The sequence below is a fragment of the Pyrgilauda ruficollis genome, unplaced genomic scaffold (assembly GCF_017590135.1).
Source record: "Pyrgilauda ruficollis isolate IOZ18807 unplaced genomic scaffold, ASM1759013v1 scaffold318, whole genome shotgun sequence".
Lineage (NCBI taxonomy): Eukaryota > Metazoa > Chordata > Aves > Passeriformes > Passeridae > Pyrgilauda > Pyrgilauda ruficollis.
Window position 1 is genome coordinate 41935 of NW_024524578.1, and position 11563 is coordinate 53497.

Genomic DNA, 11563 nt, shown 5'->3' on the forward strand with positions numbered 1-11563 from the left:
CTTTCTCTAGAACCTTCCTTGTCTATCACCCTTCCCTCGAAGTTCCACTGGTGTGCCAAGCCTGATCCCCTCCCATGTTATCCCCTATTGGTTATCTAGAATCTGATCCTCATACTACGTTCCTCCCCTGCTGTTCTACTATTGGTTAAGATTTGTATCCTCCCCTAGTACCCTCCCCTGTTCTTGAGTTGCTGTTACCCTGTTGGAGCTTTGTCACTTTTCCCTGGACCCTCTCGGAGATTAAAGCCTCTTGAGAACTTATACGAGTGGCCCCTCTCGTCTCCTTTGTTCTGGCTTCCTCGACTCGGGATTCCTATTATCAGCAGCTACACAGAGCAGCTTTGCAGCTACACAGAGCAGCTTTGCTGCCTCCGGGAGTTAGGCAGCCCTGCTCTACTGCCACCCAGACCGACCCAAGGGGTGGATAGGAGGCAGCCACTCTTGTCACGGGCCAGGAGGTGAGGGCTAGCCGGAGGATCACCAAGCGACTGCCCGTGTCAATTTTTACAGTGTTCTTTTATGTCAGTGAAGAATTGATGAGTCTGGTTGAGAAAAACATGAGCTGGACCACTTGCTAATCTTGCACCTGACTTGAGCAAGGCCTAACAACTGAAGGATGTCTGGAATGAAGCAGAGGCATCACAGCCCGATGCTGTTTCAGTGAGACAGAAAAGCACCCACAATTCTGTACTAGCCAATAGTCACACTCCCTTCACTGCAAAAAAACCAGCCTCTTTGAAGAGATAAGAATGTGCACAAAGACCCTCTGATGAAGGTCAGACAGCCGTCACTGCTGCCTCAGCATGTGGAGGAGGACCAAAGTATTTATTGTACCTCTCATGCCAACTATAAATTTTGACCAAAGGTAACAGAGACCCTCATTAAGCCCCATTTACATATTATCTTTCATACCCCTTGGAATGCAAATGAGGACCAGCATGAGACATGTAATACATGTATGACTGACATCACCAAACACCACCTATAACATGTGATTGTTCTATCCCATTGGGGTGGGCCAAAAATTTATAGTATGTGACCAGACCTATAGTACTGGACTGGTAAAATGCATTATTTGTGCATCTGTGCTCATGCAAGTTCCTATTGAACTCAACCAGACTTATAGAGCCAAATTCGTTCCAATCAGAAATTAAGCCCAGCTGCACCCAGCCCCTCTGATCTCTGAGGACCAGCTGGAATGTGAGGGGTTTTATTTACTGCTAAATTCTTATACTCTTAATGCAACACCATCCCATAATGAATTTCATGAACTAGTGTTGCCTTGAACAAACAACTTTCTTTTTAACAGCTTCAAAGTTTGCTATCTCCAGTCTGTTGATTATTATCTCATTTGTCTCTATTATTAGGAACAGGTAACTATACTGATGTCACCTACATCTGCAAAATCACTTACAGAATAGGAAGTAGGAAAACAGAGAAGAGGGCTTCTCTTGAATTTTTCTCCATCTCCTCTCTCCTTCATAAAATTCTTAGAATAATCTTAGAAAACAAGTTCCAGCATGTATTTATATTTAAACTCTAAATGGAGTCCTGAAACCTGTATCTCTAATTTAGAACAGTATTAGACTGCTTTATAGAAGTGTGAGAGACTGAAATGTTATGGTTAATGGCTTAAACATTGTTATGGAGGAGTTTTTGCCCATTATGGCAAAACTGTATAAATAAGCTGTGACCACTAAAGCTCACCCCTCCCTGAATATGCTTCCTGACTGGAACTTTGGACTGAGTTAAGCCTTGCCTAAGGGAACTTGAGATAAAGATGACAATATTGTTCAATTATTTCAGGTCTAGGGAGAAGTAAACAAGGCTGAGGGAGAAGAATGTATCCACAAGAAAGCCAAACCCAGATGCTGTCTTGAAATCAGCTCTGTCTGGGATTGGGGGGCAGGGAAGGGCGCATAGTCCACAGACTCATATACTGAGGCCAGGTTTGCACACACTCCCCACCCCCAACCAAGCGGGGAGGAGGGGAGTTTTTGGGTGTGTGGCATAGCCTCTGGTCAGAGGGAGTTAACACTCATCCTCCCTTACACAAACTGGCTCAGTTGTAAAACACTCCCACCTCCGGAAGGCCGCATACACACAGGACGTTCACGAGAGGCAGCTGAGATGTCATAAACCATCAAAGACACCCGAAGCGCCCCCTCGCCAGACTCATTCCTGAGGCCTTCCACCAGAGGACTGCATGGGATGCAAAATGATGCAACAGATCCAGAGTCTGTTGCAAGAGACAGTGTCAAACTTGCCTCCCCACCAGGGGAGGTACCTGGGCATTCCCACCTAGCCCAAACATATATTAATACATTGAACTCTATGTTTTGCTGGACCCTCACCACTGAGAAGACCAGAAAAAGAGGATCAATGGGACTCCATCAGGATCCATGTAGTGGTGAGGTTTTCTACTTAATCTGTCTCCTTCACTCTCTCCCCCCCACCACCTCTTTTTCTATTTCTTTCTCTCTCTCTCCCCCTCACATTTACCGTTAAATAAAATCCATATTATTGGCTTTGGCATATGGTCTCATTTGCACCTTTATTTGGGCAGAGGCCTTTCTCTAATAATTTTAATAACCATATTGTAACAACAAGACAAGCGCACACTGACCAGAGACATCTGAGATGAGAAACACTGCCCCAAGAGTTTTGTAGATCTAGTGAAGACTAGAAGCAGTAAGACTGGTTAGAGGAGGAAAGGTAGTTCAAATAAGTAAAACTGAATTAGAAAAGCCAAGAGAGCAGCTTCAAAGAAGCTGCCTAGACCTGCTTAGCAAGTGTCAGAAAGCTCAGAAGTGATCAGACCTATATTATTGGATTGGTAAATCCCACAATTTGTGCATCTGTGCTTGTGAAAGTTCTTATCGAACTTGATCAGACTTATAGTGTTGAATTGGTTATAATCAGGAATTTAGCCCAGCTGCACCCAACCCATCTGATCTCTGAGGACCAGCTAGAATACAAGGGGGGTTATTTTCTGCCAAATTTTTATACCCTTAATTCAACAGAAAATTGGTGTAGTTGGCTGGATTGCCATGGATAAACTGCTACAGAAATGTAAGTGTGCACCCTCACAAGCTAGGAAAGACTGGGTTAAAAGTTTTGAAAGTTTTGATAATAAAATAATGTGTATTGAGCAGTGTTTAACAGAACAGAAACTAAAAGCTGGAAAAGGGAATTATCTGTGCTGCATTAGGTACTTGTCTATCCTATGCACAAGAAGAGGCTAAAGAATCCTTGCTATCCAAAAGAATTCCAAGTGTGGTATATGCAGGGATTCAACTTGAAAACCATCTGCTAAAAGCATTATTGGCCTTTGAAAAAGGAAATGGAGAAAAAAAAAAGGAAATTTGCATAGACTCCCTTTTGGTGGAAACTGAAAACTTGAAAACTGAATTGCATGCAGTAGAAAAACAGGAAAAATATCTGCAAGGAAAAAAAATAGAACTGCTGATGAGCCAATCACCCTCTCCAAAATGGAATATGTGTTGTGAGTCTCTCTGATCGGAGGGGATTGGATTTTATCAAGTGAGGAAGAAGCAGGAAGCTATTGGGGTCCTGGCATGTTTTTAACCACCACTTCCAGAGATCATGATATTCTTTAACTGCACAGGTGATATATTGGGCAGGAGGAATAGATCTGCAGGATAGGGGAGATCCACTGGCTATTAAAACTGCTCGCTTCTCTGATCTCGCAGCTTCCATGCAGAAAACAGTTTGTATACAGACTATGTATGAGAGGGACAGGCTTAGAAAGTCTCCTATGTTAGCCCCTATCAATTCAGCCAGATTAATCCATCTTTTTCTGGGTTTTCCAAACAGTCTCAAGACTTTTGTAGCAAACTTTCAGGGTGAAATGCAGCAGATTTATGTCCAAAATGCCACAGTTCCTGGGCATCCGGGGGGCTGGGTGCAGATGATGCGTTTAGCTACCTAGAGTGGATTCGTGCAGGAAATAGTGAATTATGGATGCTGGACAGGATGGGTCAGGGCCTCCACATCAGATAACCATTGTTAAAACTCCTGAGCCTGCTTGGTGGGTATTAGCAGTACAGTGGCTTCAAGGCAAATACCCAGAACCTTCTATTGATATTCTTGTCAGACCGCAAAAAATTATGGTTGAATTTCTAATTGACACAGGGACCCAAATATCAGTGATTACAAAGGAAGCAGGAAATGTTTTGGAAATTATACCCAGTGACTGTAAAAGTTTTATCAGAATTGATGGTATAATAAAGGAATGTCCAACAGCAAAAATTTCCATCTGGCTCCGGGGGGAAAAACAATTTACTAAGGTTGAAGTGCTTGTGGGGGCTGCCCAACTAAAACTTTTAGGATTTGATTTACTTTATGGGCAAACCTGGAAACTCCCAGATGGAACTCTGTGGAGCTTTGCAGTGGAAGGCACTGGGTTGCTGGGAATACAAATAGAATCTGAAATAATGTGGGATGATTCAGGCTTGGAAATTTTTATCAATTCATTAGGGACATCGATACCATTGCTGCCTTCTAAATTTACTAATGTAAAACAGTACTCCCTGCCAACAGCAGCACTTATGGGGATTGATGAGTTAGTGACAGATTTGGGAAAAAAAAAGAGGCATCATTAAAAGGACTCATTTGCTTTATAATTCACTGGTGTGGCCAGTAAAGAAACTGACCTGGCACTGGCATTTCATGGTATATTGACAGTTAACTGCTAATACTGCACCTCTAACTGCTGCAGTTCCAAACATTGTCTAGATAGTGACACTGCTACTGTGTGCTGCTCATGCTTAGATGGCTGCCCTCGATGTTAAGGACATATTTTTCATGATTCCCCTCCTTGAACAGGATAAAGCACAGTTTGCCTTTACATGGAGGGGAATCCAATACACTTTCACAAGGATATAAATATTCTCTCGCTATTTCTCACAATGCCTTGGCTAAGGTCTTAGTAGAGATTCCTATTCCACCTGACATTACATGATATCAATATATTGATGACAGCCTAATAGGGGGAGATGATCAAGAAAGTGTAAAAGACACAATGAAAAACATTAATGAAACACTAATTGAATTGGGATTGGAAGTTCTGGAATCAAAATGCCAAGGGTCAGCACAAGAAGTTAAATTCTTAGGAGTCTGGTGGATTAAAGGAGGCACTTCTGTTCCTATGGACACCCTGAAAAAAATGGAGCACAGGCAGAATTCATCTTTTGTATAGAAGTTCTGGGAACTTTAGGCTACTGGCATAAACATATTCCTAGATGTTCTATTATTGCCCATCCCTTATACAATCTGCTCAGTAAAGGAAAATCGTGGGAATGGACGGAATAGCACACAAATGTAGTAGAATTGTTAATAAGAGGGGCTGAGGCTGTTCCAACAGCTTGGCCTTATACACCTGGCTGATTCAATCAATGTAGAATGGGGGTTCAGTGAGCATGGCTCTCATTGTAACCTTTGGCAAAAGGGACCACAAAGGCCAGAAAGACCACTGGAGTTTAGCTTCCATTCTTTCAATGATACTGAACTGAGATACTCAGATCTTGTTAAGGCTTGCAAGCCTTCTAGTGTGAATGATAATGGGTGGATTATACCTTCAATTTGACCTAACCTTGCCAGTTAACAAGAAGATAGAGTATCTGTCCACTTTTTTTCTTAACAGAATGAATGGCATGTGGAATGAAGCAGTCATATACAGAGCTAGTGCCTGCAAGGACTAATGGTGGTTTTGGTAATAATTTAGAAAATGAAATTAGAATAATAATGCAGGTAAAATGCTCTTTATTATTCTTACTGTCACTAGACAGAAGTTCAGGGATTGCTTGAAATCTTACATTGCAGTTAATCCAAGTTTTTGGACATACATGTAACGTTAGTCAAATCACCACATTTACCTTTTCCTCCATCTGCCAACTCACCAGTAACATGGGGAATTTCACTATGGGTTTGACTAAAACTTGGGAGGTTATGTGGAAAAAATCACACAAATCTGATTTGGCAAACTGAGGAAGGAAAATATGTTTTACAGTGGACCAACAATAATACAACTATATGGAACTGTAACGTCATCATTGAAATTTGAGACTAATAGTGACTCAATTGAGAAAATTTATTGTCTTCCTGAGGATACATGTGCTGATACACCACGGGGAATGCATATTCCAAGGGTGTGGGGAGAGCCACAATGCAGTGACTGCCATTATATGCAACTACCAACTGGTGCATTGATTGGGAAAGAACAATTGGATTACCAGATGACTCCGTACAGGTTGATGTTCTGGACACAAATTTAAATGTTTCTTGATCAAACAGCCCAAAAATATCATAATTGGAATTGTACTGGAGTTTATAATTGCAATTCCAATGAAACTGAAATTCAGAGATTGGGCCCATTAGTTTGAGCTCTCAGATTAGGTTGTACTTGTCAAAACTATATCACCCCACTCAATGACACTTGATCTCATTTGACTGACAATGATACTGAGTCTGACATAATTTGTTCAGAACTAAGTATAACCTCTATGGGGCACACCATGTGGGTTAGCAGTGATAGAACACAGTCTACTGACTTACTAATAGAGGGCTGGCAATGGCAACACATGCTGGGACTATTAACACTTTGCCCCCTTTGGACAAAGCAACCTCTTTCACTGGCTCTGTGGGGACAAATTAAAAGAGAATCAGAAAACCAATGGCAATACTGGATAGCTGGAACTGTGATGGGATGGGTACTGGAGTCAATTTTCCCACCCCAGGTGACAGCATTCCAGAATTGAATGATGTTATATAATTGTACTTGACAAATATAAACATTGGCTAATGCAACTCATGGGGGACTAAAGGGATTAAACTGACAAGGAACTGTAGTGGTTCTAATCAGAAACTAAGCCCAGCTGCATCCAGTCCCTCTGAGGACCAGCTGGAACAAAAAGGGCTTTATTTTCTGCTAAATTTCTATACCCTTAATGCAACATTTAGCTTGATTTTGGACCTTTAAAATGTGCCAAGAGCATTATGGATTTGGCTTTGTTCTCTGCAGTGTTTACATATTGTCCCAAGGGGCATCTTTAGTAAGTTTTGAGTTCTTTGGGGATTTTTTGGTTGGATTTTGTTTCTTTGGTTTGGGTTTTTTGTTTGGTTTTGTTGATTTGCTTTTATATGTATATATATTTATTTTTTCATGCCACATAAGTCAGGAAAAGCAATCTTGACCAGAACACGTCTCAAGGCAGATTCTTGTAAGTCTAGACTTGAAGTGTCTTTCCAGATTGAATGACAGCACAGGTAACTACTCCAAGATCCATGAATCACAAGGTAATTTCATTTAGGCTGCATCTTTTCAATTTACTTTGAGAAAGCCTCCAAGACAGCATCCAAAACTTTACTACAGCTAAGATATACACATTAATTCCTTCACTCATACACTCAGTGAATTATCTTTTAGGGAAACAGATTTACTACTGTATTGAAAATAATAACTTTTATCTTCTATATGCTTACATACCAACTGGTTAGTGGTTTGTTCCAGTACCTTAAATCTAAGAAAACAATGTTAGTGGTTACTTAATATTATCCTTTCCACTCACCTACCCACCTTTAAAATCTTGGTGACATTTACCTTCAAGTTGTTTTTAACGTCCCTTTCCTACCACGAATTCCTATAGATTTTAAGAACTTCTGAAGCAGCAGTTCAAAACTCTCTCAGTGAGTTTCTTGAACACTTTAAAGCAAGTGTCTTCAGACTTTAACAGTTTAAATAATTCCTTCCCCATTCCAGCATGTGTTCTTCTCTCCATAGTACATGTTATATCTGGTCACAACTGACCTTTCCTGTAAAGCAGTGTTAGTTGTATAGCCCTCTGTTACTTGATCTCCTTTCCTACTCAGTAAGGGACTTCTGCTCTCCTTTGTTGCTAACTTCTCATACTCTTTATGAATATTTTCTTTTTGCCTTCTATTTCTATCTAGTTGTTAATCGATTTCTTCCTTAAGCTTTCCAGTTTATCTCTAGTGGCTTCTATACTTACCCTCAGTTGTGTAGCTACATTTCCACTTTTTGTTTTATTCTTTTTATAGTTCCTCAGGTACTTACAACCTTTTACAATCATACTTGTTTCATAGTATGCTTTCTCTCCTCCAACTGTAATTGTCTCATATAGTAGATCAGAAATTCAATTTCATCCAACCTTAACTGAACAAGCAAACCTGAAGAAAATTCTAACTTGCTTTACCTAGTACCACAGTAAGTTTACACCCCAAATATGTAATTGTTTCTTCATTATACACATGAACACCTAAATGATTTTGAAGTCTATGCATTTACCCAGTTCATCCCAGAGTTGCCTATACTTGTCAGTCATTGCAGTTCCTTGTTGTGTCCAAAGCGACAGACGAGGGTCAGCCATGAACTGTTCTGTTATCAACGTCAACATGCGAGCTCCATTTGAATCTCTCATCTTCAGCATCTCTCGCACCTAGGAAATGAGTATTTTAATATAAACTTGAAAAAACCCCAAAACAAACCACAGTACAGATGATATGCTGAAGTGTTAAACATTCCACCTCTGTTAAATAAGACATATAATTTATATATTTGATACAAAATTTTTAAGTAGAAAAAAATAATCTGCCTTCCCAATTTTAACAATTTTTAGTTTCAGTATCCCATTGCAATTCTGCAAATACACTTCTTCCACAAGTAATTCACAGGTGTATTATGCAAGCTACTTGCTCAGGTTTAAGTTACTGCTAATGAGCACTGCTATTGATGAACATGAGGAAAACCATCACTTCAGTGCCTTTGAGCTGTGATGGCTCTGCAAAGCTAAACAAAGCTGTAGACAGTTGAAATGCTACTTCATATCCTTAAACTAATATCAAGACACACCAGATTGCATCCCATTGCATTATTAACTTGCTATCATGTTCCCAGGGCTTTGTCTTGTTTTAGAACAACAGGACTTTGAGTAAGACCTGAACAAGTACAGACTGGATGGGGGAGTGGGGGGAAAGGAAAGACGGAAGTCTGAGTACTCAACATACCTTTGCAAAAAGCAAATTGAGTTGCTTCCCTGATCCATGGTATCCACCCTGGGAGAGGAAGAGTTTAACCTGTTCTTGGACCTGTTCCTCATCCAAATGCCAGCAGTTTTCATCATCTATGCTAGCACCTGCTGTTGGGTCAGGAGCACCTGCACACAGCAAGAAGATAAATCATTATGTGCTATATAAAGAGGTTTGTGGGTCCAGGGCAAATGAGTATTGCAAAGGGGTTTGGATTTATGTATTGTCCCATTTTGAATGTCTTGACTTAAAAGGTTCTTTAAAATAGACCTAAATTTCTCCTAAGTAATCTTAAGCACTTAGAAATGACATTCTATGAAAAGGTATTTAAACAAACAATATTTTATAATAAAACATTAAAATCAAGATGAGTTTCTTCCTCCTGCCTCAACAGTTATTCTAGAATGCTTTTACAAACAAAATTACACTTAACATAATAATTTCAACAACTGCAATGTTAAAACCACTCTCCCCAGAACACCTGTGTGACTTCTGTACCTTCAGCAATCTTGCTCAGGTTTAAGTTACTGCTAATGAGCACTGCTATTGATGAACATGAGGAAAACCATCACTTCAGTGCCTTTGAGCTGTGATGGCTCTGTAAAGCTAAACAAAGAATAAAGAATAAAGAATAATTCCCAAGCAAAGCCAAGGTCTTTAAGCACTAAAGGCATTAACATAAATAAGTTACAGCTGTGTAAGATTGTGGTGCTTCTGAAGGAGCATGTTTACAATAGGCAATGTCATCAGCACGCAGTCAATTCAAAGCAACTCTACCTGAATTAGCTTAGTGCCAAGTGAAGTGACTGGATTTACATCAGGCAGTGCTTTGGCCACAGGTTGCTCTAACTAAAATTTTGTAGCTGAGATCAGTGATTTTCCCCTTATGGCCTTTTTAAAAATCGGACAAAAATAAAACAAGTTCTTGCAGTATCTAACAATCTACATATTTCTGAAGAAACCTGCACTTTCACTGGATATTTTTAAGAGGTATTCTAACTGAAAGGTTGAAAAGCACTTATCTAGACTGTCAGGGGAAAAAATGGTAGTGCATCACCATACTCAGATGTAAGGCATTTTAATCATGCCCAAGACTGAAGTTAACTGTCACAGCCACAGCCGGTCTGAGGCTGTACAAATTTGGCCATAATAAGAAACCAAATTTGGCTAGCCTAGTTCATTATAGCCTAGAAGTAAACAAGTCCCCGGGTGAGGCAATGATAGGTTGGATTCAAACTCAAACAGGGGACCCCAGCCAATCCCATTCAATCCTGAATGCAGATGTATCATTGGTCAGAGAGCTGGGTGGTGTTGAAAACTCAACCAATCAGTTGTTCAAGCCCAGGAATTTTGAAACCCCTATAAAAGAGGGCATCCATCAATAAATCTTGGCTGTTGTTGCATGATCTTGGTGTGTTCAGTCGTGTGCCTATCTCCAAACTGCGACCCTAATGTAACAAGTAGTGATCCCAACGTGATTGACACAGCTGTCCATGTGTAGAGTGGAGGAGACAGAGGGTGGGTGAGTAGAACCCATCTGCAGCTAAAAAGCTGCCAAATAGTGCGAGTAGAGCCCACCTGTTGCAAAGAAGCTGCCAACAATACAGTGAGAAGAGCTGTTTGTGGTATGGAGAGCGGCCAAAAAGTCGGGACTACCTTTGTATATACCCCTTTAAATAGAAGAAAAACACTGCCAAAAATATGGGAGGATGGATCTCAGTGGAACACCCAGTTATGAAGGTATGGACTCTTTTTGCTTCAACGGGGAGTAAAGCATGAGCAACAGGCTCTGGAAGCCGCTATGGACATTATGAAACCCTGGAGGCTTGTGGAACAGGCTTTAGAAGCCACTATGGATGCTATAGATGGTATAAAGCTGTGGAGGCTTTTTTTCGGACTTGCTGGGGCAGTTGGAAGCTGAGCAGGACGCAGGGGTGGCAGTGGAGATGCCGTGGGCACAGCCCTCTGAAACATCCCAAAATGGTGGAGCACGGGAGGCAGCCCACGGGGAAGGGGATGCCACGCCGGACACGTGGAGGCAGTGGCTGGAATCGGCTCCGCCATGGTCCCCAGGACTCCCTCCAGTGCACCCACTAGAACCCAGAAACATTGCAGCGCCAGAAGCCGGGAGAGAAGCTGGCAGCCCCACTGCTGGAGTCCTCCTGGCACTGTGCATGCCCATGCCATGCATAGACCCACCAGGATCCGGGGCCACAGAACACTGCATATTGCTGAATCACATTAGGGACTCGAGAAGCCTGGGAAACACCAAGGCAGCCAGCGCTGCAGTCAGCACCCAAGAGATTGGGAGACTGGGCCACACACAGATGACTGTAAGTTTGCCAGAGCTGTGGGAGGAGAGCCAGAAGATGGCCCCTGGTCCCCCGATCTATTTAACCCTAGAGGGGACCCTGACAGTATCACAAATGAACTTGTGCCGCTCTGCACAATGCGGCATCAGCTAGACCCATGTCGCGGTGAGTGGCTGGGGCGGGGG

General features: G+C 41.6%; 1 protein-coding gene across 1 annotated transcript in view; it reads right to left on the reverse strand.

The window, feature by feature from the left end:
• Positions 1 to 11563, reverse strand: part of LOC121357164 (zinc finger SWIM domain-containing protein 6-like) — a gene marked incomplete at its 3' end in the record, with an annotated part of 64756 nt that overhangs the window by 38533 nt on the left and 14660 nt on the right. The window contains exons 3-4 of the mRNA XM_041474222.1: positions 9046 to 9194; positions 8327 to 8477 (exon numbers count right to left, since the gene is read on the reverse strand). Of these exons, the coding sequence (XP_041330156.1) occupies positions 8327 to 8477; positions 9046 to 9194 (300 nt within the window). The remainder of the gene's footprint in view (positions 1 to 8326; positions 8478 to 9045; positions 9195 to 11563) is intronic.